General features: G+C 44.6%; 1 protein-coding gene across 3 annotated transcripts in view; it reads left to right on the forward strand.

Moving 5' to 3' along the window:
• The first annotated feature begins 1,062 nt into the window (after positions 1-1,062).
• The window catches only part of NMD3 (NMD3 ribosome export adaptor), a 93,671-nt gene continuing 76,742 nt past the window's right edge, over positions 1,063-17,991 (forward strand). The window contains exons 1-4 of one of the 3 annotated variants that reach the window (XM_068279282.1): positions 1,063-1,168; positions 8,325-8,385; positions 10,111-10,245; positions 17,701-17,797. In XM_068279282.1, the coding sequence (XP_068135383.1) occupies positions 8,342-8,385; positions 10,111-10,245; positions 17,701-17,797 (276 nt within the window). In that variant the 5' untranslated portion in view covers positions 1,063-1,168; positions 8,325-8,341. The other 2 variants (XM_068279283.1, XM_068279284.1) reach the window with 2 other exon arrangements.

Below are 17,991 nucleotides of genomic sequence, written 5' to 3' on the forward strand. Positions count from 1 at the left end.
TATATAAAACGCATATGTGTTTACATTTACATTTATGCAAATCACTAGGAAGACCACAGGAAGCTGAAATAAATCAGAAATCTTTATTTCATTTTTTTTTTTTCAAGATCAAAAACGCATACAAATCCATTTTTTTCCTTTTTCCACTACCCTGCGATTTGATTCTGATCGCAAATCACAGGGTACATTAAACTAATGGAAACTGCAGCAGCAATTTCCATTAGTGCGATCTGATTGCGATTTTTCAAAACGCAATCGTCGTCCTGCCGCGTTTTGGATGCGATTGAGCTTTACTATAATGAGTAAGAAAAACAAAAATTTGCTTTCCTAAAACAGAAAGAATTTGCGATAATTCAGGTTGGAGTGAGCTCGAGATGTCTCCCAGAGCACCACTGCTGAATATATGCAAATTAACCATTGTACCCTTAGAAGCTAAACACACCTCCAGAACCGCTGGATTGCAATGATGTGTCAGCTTGTTAAATTGTACAGAGCCATAATAATAATAATAATGGGTAAAAGTAGCTCAATCCCAATCGCATGGTGGAAATAACGCGATTGCGATCGCATTTCATAGTGGAAAAGAGCCCTGACTTTCATTATGTGCGTTTTCGATGCGTTCATGCATAATATGCAACAACTAGCAATTTTAAAACCGCCAAAATACCAGTGCATGCCCATGCATTTTTTTTTATGCTGCCCATTAGTTGCACAAAACGTAGCGTTTTACGCAACACTAGTGTTTCTGCTATGTGTGCATCTAGCCTTCAGGTTCGCTCAAAAGACAGTTGTCTGACAAATAAATACATAAAAGTGGTAGCTGAAAACTGAATTCATCCTTGGTGAGAGATTCACTAAATGCACCATCACCAATACCATAAGGATAATTTTGAACCGTTCATATATTCCACAGTAGTATAAAGTGACAGCTAAAGCAATTCTGTGGTTCATTCATAATTCATATGATTCATTCTTGACACACGAAGCGCCCCCTCCTTGCGCTTGCGTCTCACAGATCAGCTACTCTCACACAGGCAGCACGCAAGACAACCATATCCAGTACGTCGGGTCCTCTGGACGGTGACGTTATGCGGAAGTCTTCTGCCACATGGTGCTGATCTGCAGTGCTGGTTGTACTTGTCGCATGTAGAAGCTGGTGAGCGAGCCGGTAAGATCGCTGGACTGCCTGTGTGTGTGCTCTGAGTCTCTGCAGGAAGCGGGGCACTCCTGAGCACACACTACAGTGACTCTGAGCTGTAGCATCGGGTGGGATTATAGGGTGTAGTTCATCATGTATCTCTGGCTATAGAAACATTTGAACTTTTTGCCACTATCTCGGGTAGCTGCTTCAGAACTCCTCAGAATGCTCAGTTGCTGATCACGTTATGGTGGCCACCAATGATTCAATCTTTTTCATCCAAGCCTCCCATTTCTATGTAATACAAGGGAACTGCCTAAATTATCCATTCCATATATTGACTCAGTATACCCTTATACTACATAGATTTGGTAAAATTAGATTATAAAGATTGGATCATTAGTGGCCACCTTTAGTCCCACATATACACGCAATAATAGTTGCCAGAATGATTGTTTGCGATCACTGTGGATGATAGGATTTTGAATGAATAGTGTACAGAGTCATTGCTTACCTCTGGTTGGGAGGTGATTGTTCTATTTTAGGAAGGAGTGGAACGTATTGCTGCCTCCTCTGATAATGCTTTCTTTATGTGTATATGTAACGGCTCATACACACATACACAACTTATTGCACAACATGACCAACCACACAAGTAGTTATCTGACAAGTATGTATACACACGCCAACTAACTAAACAACCAACTCATAAATATTATGTGTGCAAGCTAAATCACAAACTTCACAACATGTCTCCAATTAAAAAACAATAAAGACTTGTACACCCATTCCAACCTACATGATAGTTGGTCAGATTGATCCACCAAATGTGTTTTCAGTTGGTCATCTGGTTGTCAGATGTACACACACCCAACTTATAGTGGGATGCTAAAGTTTGGGTAACCTTGTTAATCGTCATGATTTTCCTGTATAAATCGTTGGTTGTTACGATAAAAAATGTTAGTTAACCACCCTGGCGTTCTATTAAGATCGCCAGGGCGGCTGCGGGAGGGTTTTTTTTAAATTTAAAAAAAACTATTTCATGCAGCCAACTGAAAGTTGGCTGCATGAAAGCCCACTAGAGGGCACTCCGGAGGCGTTCTTCCGATCGCCTCCGGCGCCCAGAATAAACAAGGAAGGCCGCAATGAGCGGCCTTCCTTGTTTTGTTTAGATCGTCGCCATAGCGACGAGCGGAGTGACGTCATGGACGTCAGCCGACTACTGACGTCAGCCGCCTCCGATCCAGCCCTTAGCGCTGGCCGGAACTTTTTGTTCCGGCTACGCTGGGCTCAGGCGGCTGGGGGGACCCTCTTTCGCCGCTGCTCGCGGCGAATCGCCGCAGAGCGGCTGCGATCGGGCAGCACACGCGGCTGGCAAAGTGCCGGCTGCGTGTGCTGCTCTTTATTTGAACAAAATCGGCCCAGCAGGGCCTGAGCGGCAGCCATCGGCGGTGATGGACGAGCTGAGCTCGTCCATACCGCTAAGATGGTTAAATATATCATATAGGAGACACACACAGTAATATTTGAGAAGTAAAATGAAGTTTATTGGATTTATAGAAATTGTGTAGTAATTGTTAAAATAAAATTAGGCAGGTGCATAAATTTGGGCACCACAAAAAAGAAATGAAATCAATATTTAGTAGGTCCTCCTTTTGCAGAAATTACAGCCTCTAAACGCTTCTTGTAGGTTTCAATGAGAGTCTGTATTCTGGTTGAAGGTATTTTGGATCATTCCTCTTTTACAAAACATCTTTAGTTCATTCAAGTTTGATGGCTTCTGAGCATGGACAGCTCTCTTTAACTCACACCACATATTTTCAATTATATTCCGGTCTGGAGTTTGAGATGGCTATTCTAGAACATTATACTTGCTCCTCTGCATGAATGCCTTAGTGGATTTTGAGCAGTGTTTAGGGTCGTAGTCTTGTTGAAAGATCCAGCCCTGGCGCAGCTTCAGCTTTGTCACTGATTCCTGGACATTGGTCTCCAGAATCTGCTGATACTGAGTGGAATCCATGCGTCCCTCAACTTTGACAAGATTCTCAGTTCCTACACTGGCCACACAGCCCCACAGCATGATGGATCCACCACCATATTTTACTGTAGGTAGCAGGTGTTTTTCTTGGAATGCCGTGTTGTTTTTCCTCTATGCATAACGCCCCTTGTTATGCCCAAATAATTTTCAGTTCATCAGTCCACAGCACCTTATTCAAAAATGAAGCTGGCTTGTCCAAATGTTCTTTAGCATACCTCAACCGGCTCTGTGCAGTGGGTGAAGAAAAGGCTTCCTCTGCATCACTCTCGCATACAGCAACTCCTTGTGCAAAGTGCGCCGAATGGTTGAACGATGCACAGTGACTCCATCTGCAGCAAGATGATGTTGTAGGTCTTTGGTGGTGGACTGTGGGATGACTCTGACTGTTCTCACCATTCGTTGTTTCTGTTTATCTGAGATTTTTCTTGGTCTGCCTCTTCGAGCCTTAACTTGAACTGAGTCTGTGGTCTTCCATTTCCTTAACCACCCTGGTGTTCTATTAAGATCGCCAGGGTGGATGCGCAGCAGTATTTTTTTTTATTTTTTTTTATCCCCATCATGTAGCTAGCCTAGCGCTAGCTACATGATGCCCCCCTCCCTGCACTATCCCTCCCACCCCTCCGATCGCCGCCGGCGCACACGCCCATAAGGAAATACTGTTCTGAACGGGATTTCCTTGAGGGCTTCCCCCGTCGCCATGGCGACGATCGCGATGACGTCATCGGTGTCGTCATTTGGAGTTCCGATCCACCCCGCAGCGCTGCCTGGCACTGATTGGCCAGGCTGTGCACGGGGTCTGGCGGGGGGGGCCTCTATCGCGGCGGGCGGCGGCGATCAGAGTAGACACGCAGCAAGCAAAGTGCTTGCTGCGTGTTTGAAAAAAAAATGAAGAAAATTGGCCCAGCGGGGCCTGAGCGGCGCCCTCCGGCGGTAATGGATGAGCTGAGCTCGTCCATACCGCTAAGGAGGTTAATATGTTCCTAACTGTGGAAACAGACAGTTGAAATCTGAGACAGCTTTCTGTATCCTTCCCCTAAACCATGATGGTGAAAAATCTGTCTTCAGGTCATTTGAGAGTTGTTTTGAGACCCCCATGTTGCTACTCTTCAGAGAAAAGGAGGAAAACTTACAATTGACCCTCTTAAATACTTTCTCATAATTGGCTTCACCTGTGTATGTAGGTCAGGGGTCACTGTGCTTACCAAGCCAATTTTAGTTCCAATAATTAGTTCTAAAGGTTTTGGAATCAATAAAATGACATGCCCAAACTTATACACCTGCCTAATTTTATTTAAACAATTATTGCGTACTTTCTGTAAATCCAATAAACTTCATTTCACTTCTCAAATATTACTGTGTGTCTCTTACATGATATATTTATCTGACATTTTTTATCGTAACAACCAAAGATTTATACCGGAAAATCATGACTATGAACAAGGTTGCCCAAACTTTCGCATCCCACTGTATCTTCCAACAGACAAGTTTGGAAGATAGTTGGATAGATTGTTGGTAGGTGCATATTGGCCTTAAGAAATAAACTATAAAATTGCACACCAGGACTCATAGCCTTTGGGAATGGCGCTCAGTTTTGGCAACTTTACTAAAGCCAATCAGTTGGTGTGTTTCCTACTGGGTTGTCAGAGGAGTAGCATTGTCAGAGGAGTAGCACAGAATGACATTACAGGGAAATGGTGAACATACTGCAAGATAATGCTTGTCTGTCATCTAGTGATTCTTTAGTTGCCCTGACATTAGTTTTTTTTTTTTTCCCCTGAGATAATCGAGAATAGTCTCCTCAAATGGCAAAAATCTAGCTTGTGTATGACTTTTTTCTTTAACAACCCCGTTACAACAACCCTCCGATACACCCATAAAGAGAGTGCAAGAAAGTGTCACCTGACAGGCGAGAAAAAACATACTGTGGTATGTTGTTGGTTATTTATGTTTAAAAGAGAAATAAGGTAACTTCAGTGAACCTGCCCACAGCCTGCGCCACAAGGGGTAGCTTAGTGTTAGGCATTGTAGAGGAATATCAGCGCTGCGTAATATGTTGGTGCTTTATGAATACAATAAATAAGATGGTTAGTGTGAGGTGGGGAGAGGTTGAGATCAGAGTGTGCAGGACCTCATCACATGGCCCATAGCCTAAAAGCATGTACGAACATACGAAGCATATCGCCTGGTCCAGGGTTTGAGGCTGAACAGACACATCGCTCCATTATCTGATCAGTTTATCTTCACTTCAGGTTAAATTTAAAGTTTATGGAAGTATGTAGCACAGCAAGTTCAAGATTAAGTTATAAAAAAGCCTCCAGCACTAAAGCTACATACTGCTGCTTTAGATTTTTCTCCCTTGAAACAATCACTTTTAATAATTTAGGATTGTAAACATCAACGTTCAGACAATTTAAATGTTGTAAGCATCTTTGTCTATGGTACTGAAAATCCCACATGGCTATAGATGTGAGCATAGGTTAGACAGAACTAGGTTAAGATACCAGTGCTAGTCTACTTTAGGAGAACCAGCAGGAAACCTCATAGGGAACACAGTTGTCCAATCACAGCACCCTCTGCAGCATAAAGTAATGTGATTGGCTAAATAGTGTGAGCGTAGTTTACAATCACATGAGCTGAATTCCCCTAAGAGGTTTCCTGCTGGGTCCCCTAAAGTAGACTAGTGCCAAGATTAACCTCTTGACGACCAGCTAACGCCGATTGGTGTAAACTGGTCGTCTGCGGGTTACCATGGAAACGGCCGCTCGTTCGAGCGGCCTTTCCATGTCCGTTCACGGAGGGTGTCTCCGTGAACAGCAGGAGAGCCGCCGATCGCGGCTCGCCGGCAAAATGTAAACACGCGGGGAAGAAATCCCGCTGTTTACATCATATGGCGCTGCTCCGCAGGCTCCCGGTGGTCTCCGGTACCCGACCTGGCCAGGCCGGCTGCCAGGTCGGGCTCTTCTGCGCTCCAAGGCCTGGCACTTCTGCGTCCCACGCCGGCGCGCTGACTTCATCGGACGTCCGCCGGGCTGTACTGCGCAGGCGCAGAACTACTGCGCCTGCGCAGTACAGCCCGGCAGACGTCCGATGACGTCTGCGCGCCGGCGTGGGACGTAGAAGTGCCGGGCCTTGGAGCGCAGAACAGCCCGACCTGGCAGCCGGCCTGGCCAGGTCGGGTCGGCCACCGGAGACCACCGGGAGCCTGCGGAGCGGCGGCGAGGGCACCTCCTGCCTGCCACGGGCTGGAGGAAGCCCCAGGTAAGTGGAAATTGATTTTTATTTTTTAGCCACCCTCCCTGAACCTTCCCTTTAAGCCTCCAGACTTCAGTAAAGTCAATGGGATGCGGAATATATCACCTACTACTTGTAGGTGATAAAAAAAATCGGTAAATAACGACAAATATGCGCCTGAACAGTTTTGAGAATTGAATTTTTATTGCGGAAAATACCGACTTTTGCGGAAATTTTTCTGCATGAATCCCGCACTTTTACCGCACTTTTTCCGCATGCGGAACATTTTGAGAATGTGAACTTGACGGTGTTTTGGTCGCAAACTTCCCGCATGTACTTTACCGCATGCGGGAAGTCTTTGAGAATAGAGCCCAATGAAATTTTTCAGCAGATTTACTATCCGATCAATTTTTCCGATTGATTTTCTTATCAATTTCCATTCACTTCTATGAGAAAGCGATCAAAAAGACGATCGAAAGTAAGATGGGACCTGTCGGAAATTCTATGGAACCATCCATCTGGCAAAATATCTCATGGTGTATTCCCAGCATAAGAGGCAGAGGATCAGCAGGACAGCCAGCCAAAGTGCATTGTTTAAAAATAAAAAAACATGTCTTCCTCAATATCCCTCTTACCTTGGATTCCCTTTAAATGTGCATGGTAATGCATATAATGCAAACAAGGCCTAAGTGTCCCTTATCAATCCAGTGTACCTGCAGCCCAATTTTACACTAGCATTTTATCTCTAGTATGCACAGTACAAGCTATTATGTGAGGTACACACCATAAGGCCCCGTTCATACTGCACGCGTTTCCAGCCGCGTTTTGGAAACGCGTGCAGGAGGCAGACACGCACGACATCAGACAGTGCATAGAGTGCACTGTCTGATGTTCACACTGCATGCGTTCCGGACCTGTGAGGTCCGGGAACGAATGCTGCGCGCATTTTTTTGTAAAAACGCGTGGCTGTCCCATTCACTTTTCAGTGATGGGATCAGCCACGCAACGCACACAAACGCGGATGGCGTGCGTTCGCATGCGTTCCGCACGCATGGCCGTCCGCGTTTGGGATGTGAACGGGGCCTAAGATACTTTGGTAGATACATGGTTTGATAATTTCAGTCATGTCCCATCTTATATTCGATCATTTTTCTGATCGATTTCTCATAAAAGGGAATGGAAATTGATAAGAAAAGATAAAATCTGAAAATCGATCAGACAGTAAATTGGCTGAAAAATCTCATCGAGTGTACCTAGCATTACTTTGTGCTTATTCAGATAGTAAACTAGGTACTTTCCCTTTTTTTGTAAATGGTTTGTATATTCTGCTTATCCCTGTTCAGATCTGATATACACAGGCTACAGCAATAAAGCCTTCTAACATGTTATGCTGGGAATACATGGCTCGATTCTGAGCCATTTAGATGGCTCGATAAATAATTTCCTACATGTCAGATCCCCAACCCCCCCCCCCCCCTCCGAATATTTTGCCGCTGGATTCCGCATTGAAGACAATGCAAAAAGATACGAAAAACGAGCGGAAGATAAGAGAATCGCCTGCGGAATCGAGCGGGAGTCTCGAACGGCAAAATCGAGCCGTGTATGCCCAGCATTAGATGTTTCTCAGGCAAAGGGCGCTTCGGCAGGAAGCTGCCTGGTGGATCGTCTTGGCTCATTTCTTAGCATAGACAATGTGAGCTAAATCAGTAGTGCAAAGATATTACATTGGTTAGTGCCTCATCTGAAGGCATGTCAACCACATATAATTGTAAGTATACTAGCACTTTAAAGACAGTGTTAAGGCATTTTACATCTGAACATTGATGAGACATGGGTGAGGATCCTAAGGTTTACATTTACCATACTGTTAAGTGTTTAGATTTTCTCTTATGTAGTTTTTTTTTGTTTATTTAACAGGTACACAGTCTGTCAGCATGGAGTACATGACGGGGCCCACAACCAGCAGCCAAGGGAACATGTAAGAGTTTTACAATGAAACCTAATAACTGCTATTAAAGAGCATCTCCAGGGAAAACAGATCATCCTCTAAATAGACATTGCTGTTCAAGAGAGATTGCAGCCATGTCATTTACCTCAACAAAATAAACAAGGTCTGCACTGTATACTGTACATAGATCTATCTTGCAGCATATCTGACCACTATATGCAACCAATTTTGGCCAACAATTGGTCGCATTGTCGATTGGGCATGCACTTGGTGAAACTAATTATCATCGAATGGTCAATCGGCCACCAAGTCGCCTGATGTATGGCCACCTTTAGGCAGAAAACATGAAGGGCCTGTTTCCACTTGTGCGGTGCGAAATCGCCACTGATTCCCCGCTGACGAAATCGCAGGCGGGTGTGATTCCGCATGCGTATTTTACCGTGATTTCGCATAGGTTAGTATTGATGCGATTTTAGCCATGTCACTGCCTGTGTGATTTAACATTAGTTCCTATGCGAAATCGTGGTAAAATACGCATGCCAAAACTGCATGCGATTTCCCTATTAAATACATCAGCGGCGATTCGCATAGCGGGGTGCGAATTCTGAGGGCTCTTCCATGCAAATTTCTCCCGCACAGGCTATTTTTTAATAAATGGGCCACTGCAGCTATAAGGCTTAGCTGCAGGGCCGTACAACTCGGCACACAAATGATTTATCCCCTTTTCTCCCCACCAACAGAGCTTTCTGTTAGTGGGGTCTGATCCCTGCCAGCTTGTTTTGTTTTTTAATGTAGGTGTTTTATTTATTTATTTTATTAACCTCCTTGCCGGTTATTCCGAGCTCAGCTCGGGGTAACCTGTGCAGGAGGCTTTCTCAGGCCCCGCTGGGCCGATTTTCACAATTTTTTTTCTTTTATTGCACGCAGCTAGCACTTTGCTAGCTGCGTGCATACCCCGCTCGCCGCTGATTCCCCGCTACCCGCCGCACTGCCCCCTCCAGACTCCTTGCGCAGCCTGGCCAATCAGGGCCAGGCAGCGCTGAGAGGTGGATCGGGATTCCCTCTGACGTCCATGACGTCGGTGACGTCATCCCGCTAGAAGCCGAGCAGGAAATCCCGTTCTGAACGGGATTTCCTGCTTGCAAAGATCGCCGGCGGCGATCGAAGTAGGTAGGAGGATACCGCTTGTCAGCGGCTATCATGTAGCTAGCACTAGGCTAGCTATATGAATTTAAAAAAAAAAAAAAAAAAAAAAAAGTGCTGCGCCGCCCCCTTGCCGACAGAATTGGAACGGCAAGGGGGTTAAATCTTTTTTTTTTTTTTTTTTTTTTTGTTGTTGTAAAAACTCTACCCTCCCTCCCCCTGCTAGCCAATGACAGCGATTCGCTATGACAGCGGATTGCCTTTGTGCTTCTGGAGGGGACAGTGACACAGCTGTCCCCAGTACAGCGCTGCCTTAGAGCAGATCTGTACAGTCTTCTTAGATGGTGGTTTCGCCGTCTAACAGTGTTTGAGCATCAATCTCTGCTCCGTCATTCCAGCAGGGATGCGCCTTGATCTGCAACCCCTGCCCCTTGCACTTCACAACGATCGGCATGGAGTTGTCCTGGGGCTGCCGCCAAGATCACGCCAATTGCCGTGGAGCAGTCAGCAAGGGGTTAATTTACCATAGACCTTGCTAACAGTGTTGATGGGTATGTTGCAGCATGTCATGTTTAACTTGTATTTCATGACATGATTTTCTCCTGTTTTTAGCCTCTGTTGTGAGTGTGGCATTCCAATTCCTCCAAACCCTGCCAACATGTGTGTGGCATGCCTGCGGACTCAGGTAGACATCAGTGAAGGGATTCCGAAGCAAGTGTCAGTGCATTTCTGCAAGCAGTGTGAGCGGTAAGGCACAGTCAGTGTGTTTTGTTGCATTTTCTTTACATTCATTGTAATGCGCAGAAAAATCAAACCAATACGCTGAATACATTGTGAATCTTTTTTTCTTTTTAGTGCAAAATTGTCTGATTTGTGGAGGCATGGCATATGTTAACTGTTTTTATACATGTGTATAAATACTTAAAAATATTTATTTTGACTTAGGCAAGTGTCCTGAAATGCATTTGGTGGCTTCCGGCGTTGCAGTAAGGCTTTTTGGCGCCGAAGCTTGGCGTGGCTATAGCAGTAATGCTGATTGCCAGACCCCGAATTACTTCTCCCTCTGAGTTGTGATGACTCTGAGGCGGAATAGAGGTTTGGCTGTTGGCGATCCTGGAAGCTGAATGTAGCTTCCAGGACCACCTGAAACGGCAGGAAAAATTGGGATTGTAACACAGCGTTGGCAATAACAGGATGCCCTTTTGACCTGGCCCTTATTGTGTTCACAATTTATTTTTTTTCTTTGGACTAGGCTAGTTGTGGAAGGGTAGAACCTGTTTTACTTTTTATTAATTTTTTTCTCCACGAATGGAGGTATTAGCCTTACTTCCTATTCCATGTGAAGCCGAAGTCAGTGAAGGGATCTCTCCAGCAGAGACACAGAAAACAATAAACCTGATAATTTGTCCTCCAACACTTTACCTCATCCTCCATTTTCTCACACATCTCAAATACACTAGTAGTTTAACTTATAACTAGCCTTAATTGCCATTCTCTGTGTGTTACTATGTAGCAGATGATGAGCATTATTATAATTTGCACATTTTCTGCAGCTTTTGCTGAGAACCTATAGTAGAATAGTGCTAGGGCTAGTTTTAGTCGAAATAAATAAATCAACTTCTGCAATAAGCTTTGTATTAGGAGCAACAGAGTTACATCCACAACCAATTATTTTTTTTTTTGGGGGGGGGGGGGTGCTAACAGTGCAGGCTTTGTGTTCCTGCTGAACACTGAGTACTGTCCTGACAGTACAGTGCACTGTTCCCTTCCTTGGTGAGGAAACTACCTCTCGACTAGGGCTAGTTTTGAGAAGAAGCCAATTCACCAATACAAGTTTTTTTTCTTCTGATGTGGGAGGAATTTGGAGCACCCAGAGAAACCCCATGGAGACATGGGGAGAAAACGCAAGCTCCATGCACACATTAACTTGTCCAAACAAGCTCCTCTGTGGACAGAATCAGGGATGTGGAGTCTGCCATGGATTCAAAAGTAATTTTTCGGTACTTGGAATTGGAATCTACAAAAATGTTCTGATAGTGCTCAAATGTACTCCTGGTGTTTTAAATTTTAAAATACAATATAAGCAAATAATTCTCATAATAATGCCGTTGGTAATAGCGCCTTTCTCCTGTGGACTTAAGACCCTTGAGAGCTGAAGCCACTATGAGTGCGCTCAATAGCGTCCTTTCTGACTAGGTGCTGGTCCTACCCAGGATTTGGACACTGGTCGAATATGTCAAAGGTGGTACCCTTAAAGTATGCTATCCATCCACTATAGGTGAACAGTACAGTATGTCAATTAAATGTCCTAGTTTACATTCATAGAAAATTACTGTACTCCTCTACTGTAAGAATAAAGATGTTTTACCAGAGTGAAGTCCATCTGAGCTGTTATGCAAACAAACATTTATTCAGAATTTTAATCTCTGTTACAGCGCGAGGCTAGCAGTAAGTCCGCAAACATCCAAGGTCTTTCTGTAGGCTTAAAACGTGAACTTTAAAGAGAATCTGTACTCTAAAATTCTTACAATAAAAAGCATACCATTCTATTTATTATGTTCTCCTGGGCCCCTCTTTGCTGTTTCTGTCACTCGCTGCTGCAATCCTTGCTTGTAATTGCCAGTTTTAGGCAGGGTTTACAGACAAAAAACATGGCTGCTAACCAGCATGTGATGGGCTGAGAGAAGCTCAGTCTGTGACTCATACACAGCCTGCAGAAGGTGTGGAGGGTGTGTGCATAGCTTCTCCCTATAACAGCAGAGCAGCACATTCTTGCCTGAGCCGACAAAGCTGACAAAGGAAAGCAATTAGATTATATAACAGAGATAATACAGCCACTGTGCAACTAGGAAAGGCTGCAGTAAGACAGACCACATTAGAACAGGTATAGGAACTTATAGGATAGAAGAAATAAGGCTGAAAATTGTGAGTCTCTTTAAAGGGATACTGTAGGGGGGTCGGGGGAAAATGAGTTGAAGTTACCCGGGGCTTCTAATGGCCCCCCACAGACATCCTGTGCCCGCGCAGCCACTCACCGATGCTCCGGCCCCGCCTCCAGTTCACTTCTGGAATTTCTGACTTTAAAGTCAGAAAACCACTGCGCCTGCATTGCCGTGTCCTCGCTCCCGCTGATGGCACCAGGAGCATACTGCGCAGACACAGACCATACTGGACTTGTGCAATACACTCCTGGTGACATCTTTTGTACTTCTTGGACAGCACACCTATCTTGCTTCAATGGCTGTGCCAGGACTAGCCTGTGTGGCTGATACAGACTTGATGCAAGCAAAAAAGTAAAGATGACCAGCACTTGCCAATTCTTAAAAAGCAGGATATTTATTCACAAAAAAGAGTGAACTAAAATAGCCATGACATCCGGACACCCAGAATGTAACTATAGCTCTTGGTAATGGATGGAATTAGGAAAAGCGCTCAGTGTCCAGTTCCTCAGGCAATAAGCCTTAATGAATTTTCACAGTAAAGCTAATCAGTAGATACAGTGGGCAAGTGATACTCCAGTACCACTCCCCCCCCCCCCCCCCCCCAAAGCAAAACGACTCCCCAGATGGAGCGGCCTGATTAAGCCCGTCTGCACCTCAGGGGTATTGGCCACCCCTCAGCCTCTCGTGGCAAATCTCCTCCGCTGCGTCTCCCGGATAGGTGGATGCTTCAGGAAAGAGCACACAAGACGCTTCACATAGCGTAAAAGGGGGAGGACATCCCGCATTTATTTCAATAAAGAAGTAGGTTTAAAAACAGTCACAATCACTGGTGCGGTGTGGGGTTAGGCAGTTGGCAACTGGATATGCCTATTGCGGCAGGTCGCATATACCCAAACTTTCCCACAAGAACAAAACAACCCGCCGTCAGTAACTGCAGGGGAAAACGTGCGCCGACCTGTCACCGCGTCCGATGACGTCAAGCGTAACGCTGCTCCGTAGCTCCGCCTTACGCGTTTCGTCGCTATGGCGACTCATCAGAGGCTACGGAGCCAGGGAGGCAGCGTATATTTATAGTGTGCGACGTGCACTCCAGTGGCTAAGACAGCCCACCCTCGCACCGCGTACACAATCAATATGTATACATGCACAGAGCCAGAGTTGGGCATATTACAGCCCATATTACAACACACTAAACCTGTAAACTTGGAACAATAAGACAATTATGAGACTATCGATCATCTAAAAACAGAGTGCTAACATTACACAATGCTTGCATTGGAAGAATAAAAAATTAAGGTGCATCAATAATAAGGGACACTAGGGGTCAGTAATCAGCAAGACCAGGGAAAGGGTCTAGTGAACTAGGTCAAAGATTTAAAACAAAGAGAAATGTGTTAAATCTCATAGATCAAGGGGGGCATGGGCAGCAGGTACAAAGTTGCAGAATAAATCTAAAAAACTATTCCAGGCTAGCTATGTGTATACATTCAAAGATCGGGATACATCAACGGTTCAAACGACAACATAGAGACCATTTAGTGTGCTGCACACCGAACTCAACCCAACCACGACACCGCAACAGCCACGCAGCCACCGTATTGATGCACTGGTGTTAGCCGTTGCTGATGTAGCAGTTCAGGTCGATATCGATATTCAAACCACCTGGGTCCAGTACCCCCATTCTGTGAATCCATTGGGTCTCAAGTTTAGAAACCTCTCGGGTGCGATTACACCCCCTCCAATGAGCTTTAACTTTTTGGATCCCGCATACTCGCATATTGCGGGAGCAGGAGCCATGGTGGGTGGAGAAGTGCCTCGGCACACTATGCTGTTGGAAGCTCTTACCAATCTTATAAATGTGCTCACCCCACCGTTTATGCAAGGCCCTCGTGGTTCTCCCAATATATTGTAGCCCACACCCACACCATAGAAGATAGACAGCATATGTGGTGCTACATGTCATAAAATCCCTGATCTTAAAGGAGTGACCGTTAGCATGTGATGGGCAGACGGGCCCAATCAGGCCGCTCCATCTGGTGAGTCGTTTTGCTTTGGGGGGGGGGGGGGGGGGGGGGGGGGGAGTGGTACTGGTACTGGAGTATCACTTGCCCACTGTATCTACTGATTAGCTTTACTGTGAAAATTCATTAAGGCTTATTGCCTGAGGAACTGGACACTCTGAGCGCTTTTCCTAATTCCATCCATTACCAAGAGCTATAGTTACATTCTGGGAGTCCGGATGTCATGGCTATTTTTGTTCACTCTTTTTTGTGAATAAATATCCTGCTTTTTAAGAATTGGCAAGTGCTGGTCATCTTTACTTTTTTACTCCAGGTGACATCAGCAGGAGCGAGGATGCAGCTGCGCAGGCGAAGTGGTTTTCTGACTTTAAAGTCAGAAATTCCAGAAGTGAACTGGAGGCGGGGCCGGAGCATCGGTGAGTGGCTGCGCCAACACAGGATGTCTGCGGGGGACCATTAGAAGCCCCGGGTAAGTTCAACTCATTTTCCCCCGACCCCCCCTACAGTATCCCTTTAAGGCATCCCAAAGGAAAAAGACTTTTCCTTTGCGATTCCTCAAGTAAAGTTCACTTTTAAAGCCCACAGAGAGGCCTCGGATGTTTGCAGACTTACTGCTATCCGCCTATCTATTATGAGGTCCAGCAAACAAGGATGATACGGGGTAGAGAGATGCTGATTTCTTTTACCTCTATTATATAGTAGTACTGTACATTGCAAACATGTTTAGCCCAAAGAAGTCTATACAGCCGAAAACTTGCTTACTCTTTACTCTAAGTTAGCCAATAAATGGTATCATCCTGATTCAAAACTTCTTGCTAGGAAATAATCAGAGCTCATAAATTCCTGTGTGGCTGAAAGAAAACCCATGAGTGCAGGGGACATGAAAAGTTTGGTAGTTCAAGACTTGTTTGGATGAAAGCTGAATAGATAGTTTAATTCAATTGAAAGGCAGTCAATGCTTTCAAGTTAGATTTTTAACATTTTAAAGAGGTACTGTAAGTGAAGAGTTTAGCTTACCTGGGGCTTCTAATACCCCCCCCCCCCCCTTGCAGACGTCCTGTGCCTGCGTATGGACAAAACGATACTCTGGTCTCCCGTTGCCGCTCGTTTTCGTTTATTTGCAACTTTAGTGTCCTCGGGCAGTGGCCTGCGACATTGAAGGACATTTGTGAGATAAACATGGGTATGTACAGTTCCAAGCACACAAATAACTATTCTGCGTTCCTTTTTTCTTTCTTTGCCTGAAGAGATAAAAATCGGATATACAAGTGACAGTTTCTGTTCGGGTCGGGACTGGGTCGGACTGTAACATAACCCTCACTGATGAGGAATTATAGCCATAAAACATTCTTCCAGGCAGTAAATGGCTTCTGAGAGCAGGAAATAGATAAAAAGGGTCAATAGTTCATAGATTTTAGCTCTGGCATATTTCAATGAATGTGTCATTGAGCAGAGACAATGAAACCGTAATAACTTAAAAAGTAGATTGGAATTTCAAATAAAACCATGGGATATCTTAAGGCCTCTTTCACACCAAGACGTTGCGTTTTAGGGGACGTTAAGGTCACATAACGTACCCCTAACGCATGCCTGGTGGTGTTGGAGGTGGACACCAGAGTGAGCCGCGTTATGCGGCTGTTGGTGCTCCTTTTTTGTCTGATACTCTGCGGGGTCCACGTGATCGGAACACTCCGCATCACGTGGTCCCACCAGCCAATCAGCGACCGCTCCAGGAAGTAAACACTGCAGTAGTGATGGGAAGTCCGGCTCTTTTCAATGAATCGAGCCGAACTTTCCATCACTACACTGCAGTGAATATTAATTAGCCATGTGGCTAACAATAGCGGACTCTCCCCTCCTTTTCACCTGCTCAAAATTAAAAAAAAAAAAAACACACAATACTGAGCATATGCAAACAGTCTAACGCACAGCATGCTGCACTTTCGAACAACGTGCAGCGTTACAGTGTAACGCAACGTGGGCACTTGTGAACAGCCCATTGATTTTTCATTACTGTGAGTTGGGCTGCGTTACAGGCTGCTCTAACGTGCGCCTGTAAGGTCCCAATGTGAAAGCAGCCTAGAAGTAATTTTTAGGGGAAGGAGGATAGATACAATTGTTTATCTCCTCAGTTTATTTTCAACTCGGATGTCCTTTAAAGAGAATCTGTATTGTTAAAATCGCACAAAAGTAAACATACCAGTGCGTTAGGGGACATCTCCTATTACCCTCTGTCACAATTTCGCCGCTCCTCGCCGCATTAAAAGTGGTTAAAAACAGTTTTAAAAAGTTTGTTTATAAACAAACAAAATGGCCACCAAAACAGGAAGTAGATTGATGTACAGTATGTACACACATAGAAAATACATCCATACACAAGAAGGCTGTATACAGCCATCCTTTTGAATCTCAAGGGATCATTTGTGTGTTTCTTTCCTTCTGCAGCTATCTTCCACTGAAGTGTCAGGCTATTTCTTCCTGCAGAGTGCAGACAGCTGTGCCTGTATGTAATTCCTCAGTATGTGAAAGCCCAGCCAGCTCAGAGGAGGATTTATCCAGCTTGTAAAAGATAATAGAACAGAGAGAAGCTGCACTAATCTAAATATCACACAGTGTGCAAAGAGGGGCCTGGATGGGAGAGTTCATAGCAGAACCACAACACTGAAGAACTTGGCAGCCTTCGAGACACAGGCTGACAAGTCTGACAAGAGAGAGATAAGTTGATTTATTACAGAGATAGTGATAGCAGAAAGTGCTGCAGTAAAGCAGAACACATTAGAATAGCTTTTGGAACTTGTAGGATGATAAAAAACAGGATGCAATTTTTGTTACGGAGTCTCTTTGAAGCTGCAAAAACCGGAGGATTGTTTTGTGATGGCGTGAGCAAAGGACGTCAGCGGGGGTGGGAGGGGCCTTGGAAGCCCCAGGTGAGAAACTTTTTTTTTTTTTTTTTTTTTCCCCTTACTGTAATCCTTTAAAGCAGAAAAAGACCATGGGATTTCAGGAAAGTCCTATTTAGGATCAGGGCTATAGATACATTTACCTTATCATTTTTTTCACTTTAGGATTGTTTTATGCAAATATTAAAGGAAGCTATGTGTATTAAATATGGTGCTAAGATTTTTTTTTTCTGCAATTTTATTTTACAAAAGTAATCATTACAAGAAACTCAATATTTTGCTAGCTGAAGTGTAGAGATTTGTATATTAAGTTCTGTGATGGTGTTGTTGTTTGCACAGGTATCTGCAACCTCCTGGTACCTGGATCCAGTGTGCTTTGGAGTCCAGAGAGCTGCTGACTTTGTGTTTGAAAAAGCTGAAATCTTCTCTCAGTAAGGTAAGACTGGAATGAGTTAGAGAACCTGAAGCAAGAGGTATGTGGAGGCTACCATATTTATTTCCTTTTAAAGAGAATCTGTATTGTTAAAATCGCACAAAAGTAAACATACCAGTGCGTTAGAGGATATCTCCTATTACCCTCTGTCACAATTTCGCCGCTCCTCGCCGCATTAAAAGTGGTTAAAAACAGTT

Source organism: Hyperolius riggenbachi, chromosome 4, assembly GCF_040937935.1.
Source record: "Hyperolius riggenbachi isolate aHypRig1 chromosome 4, aHypRig1.pri, whole genome shotgun sequence".
NCBI lineage: Eukaryota > Metazoa > Chordata > Amphibia > Anura > Hyperoliidae > Hyperolius > Hyperolius riggenbachi.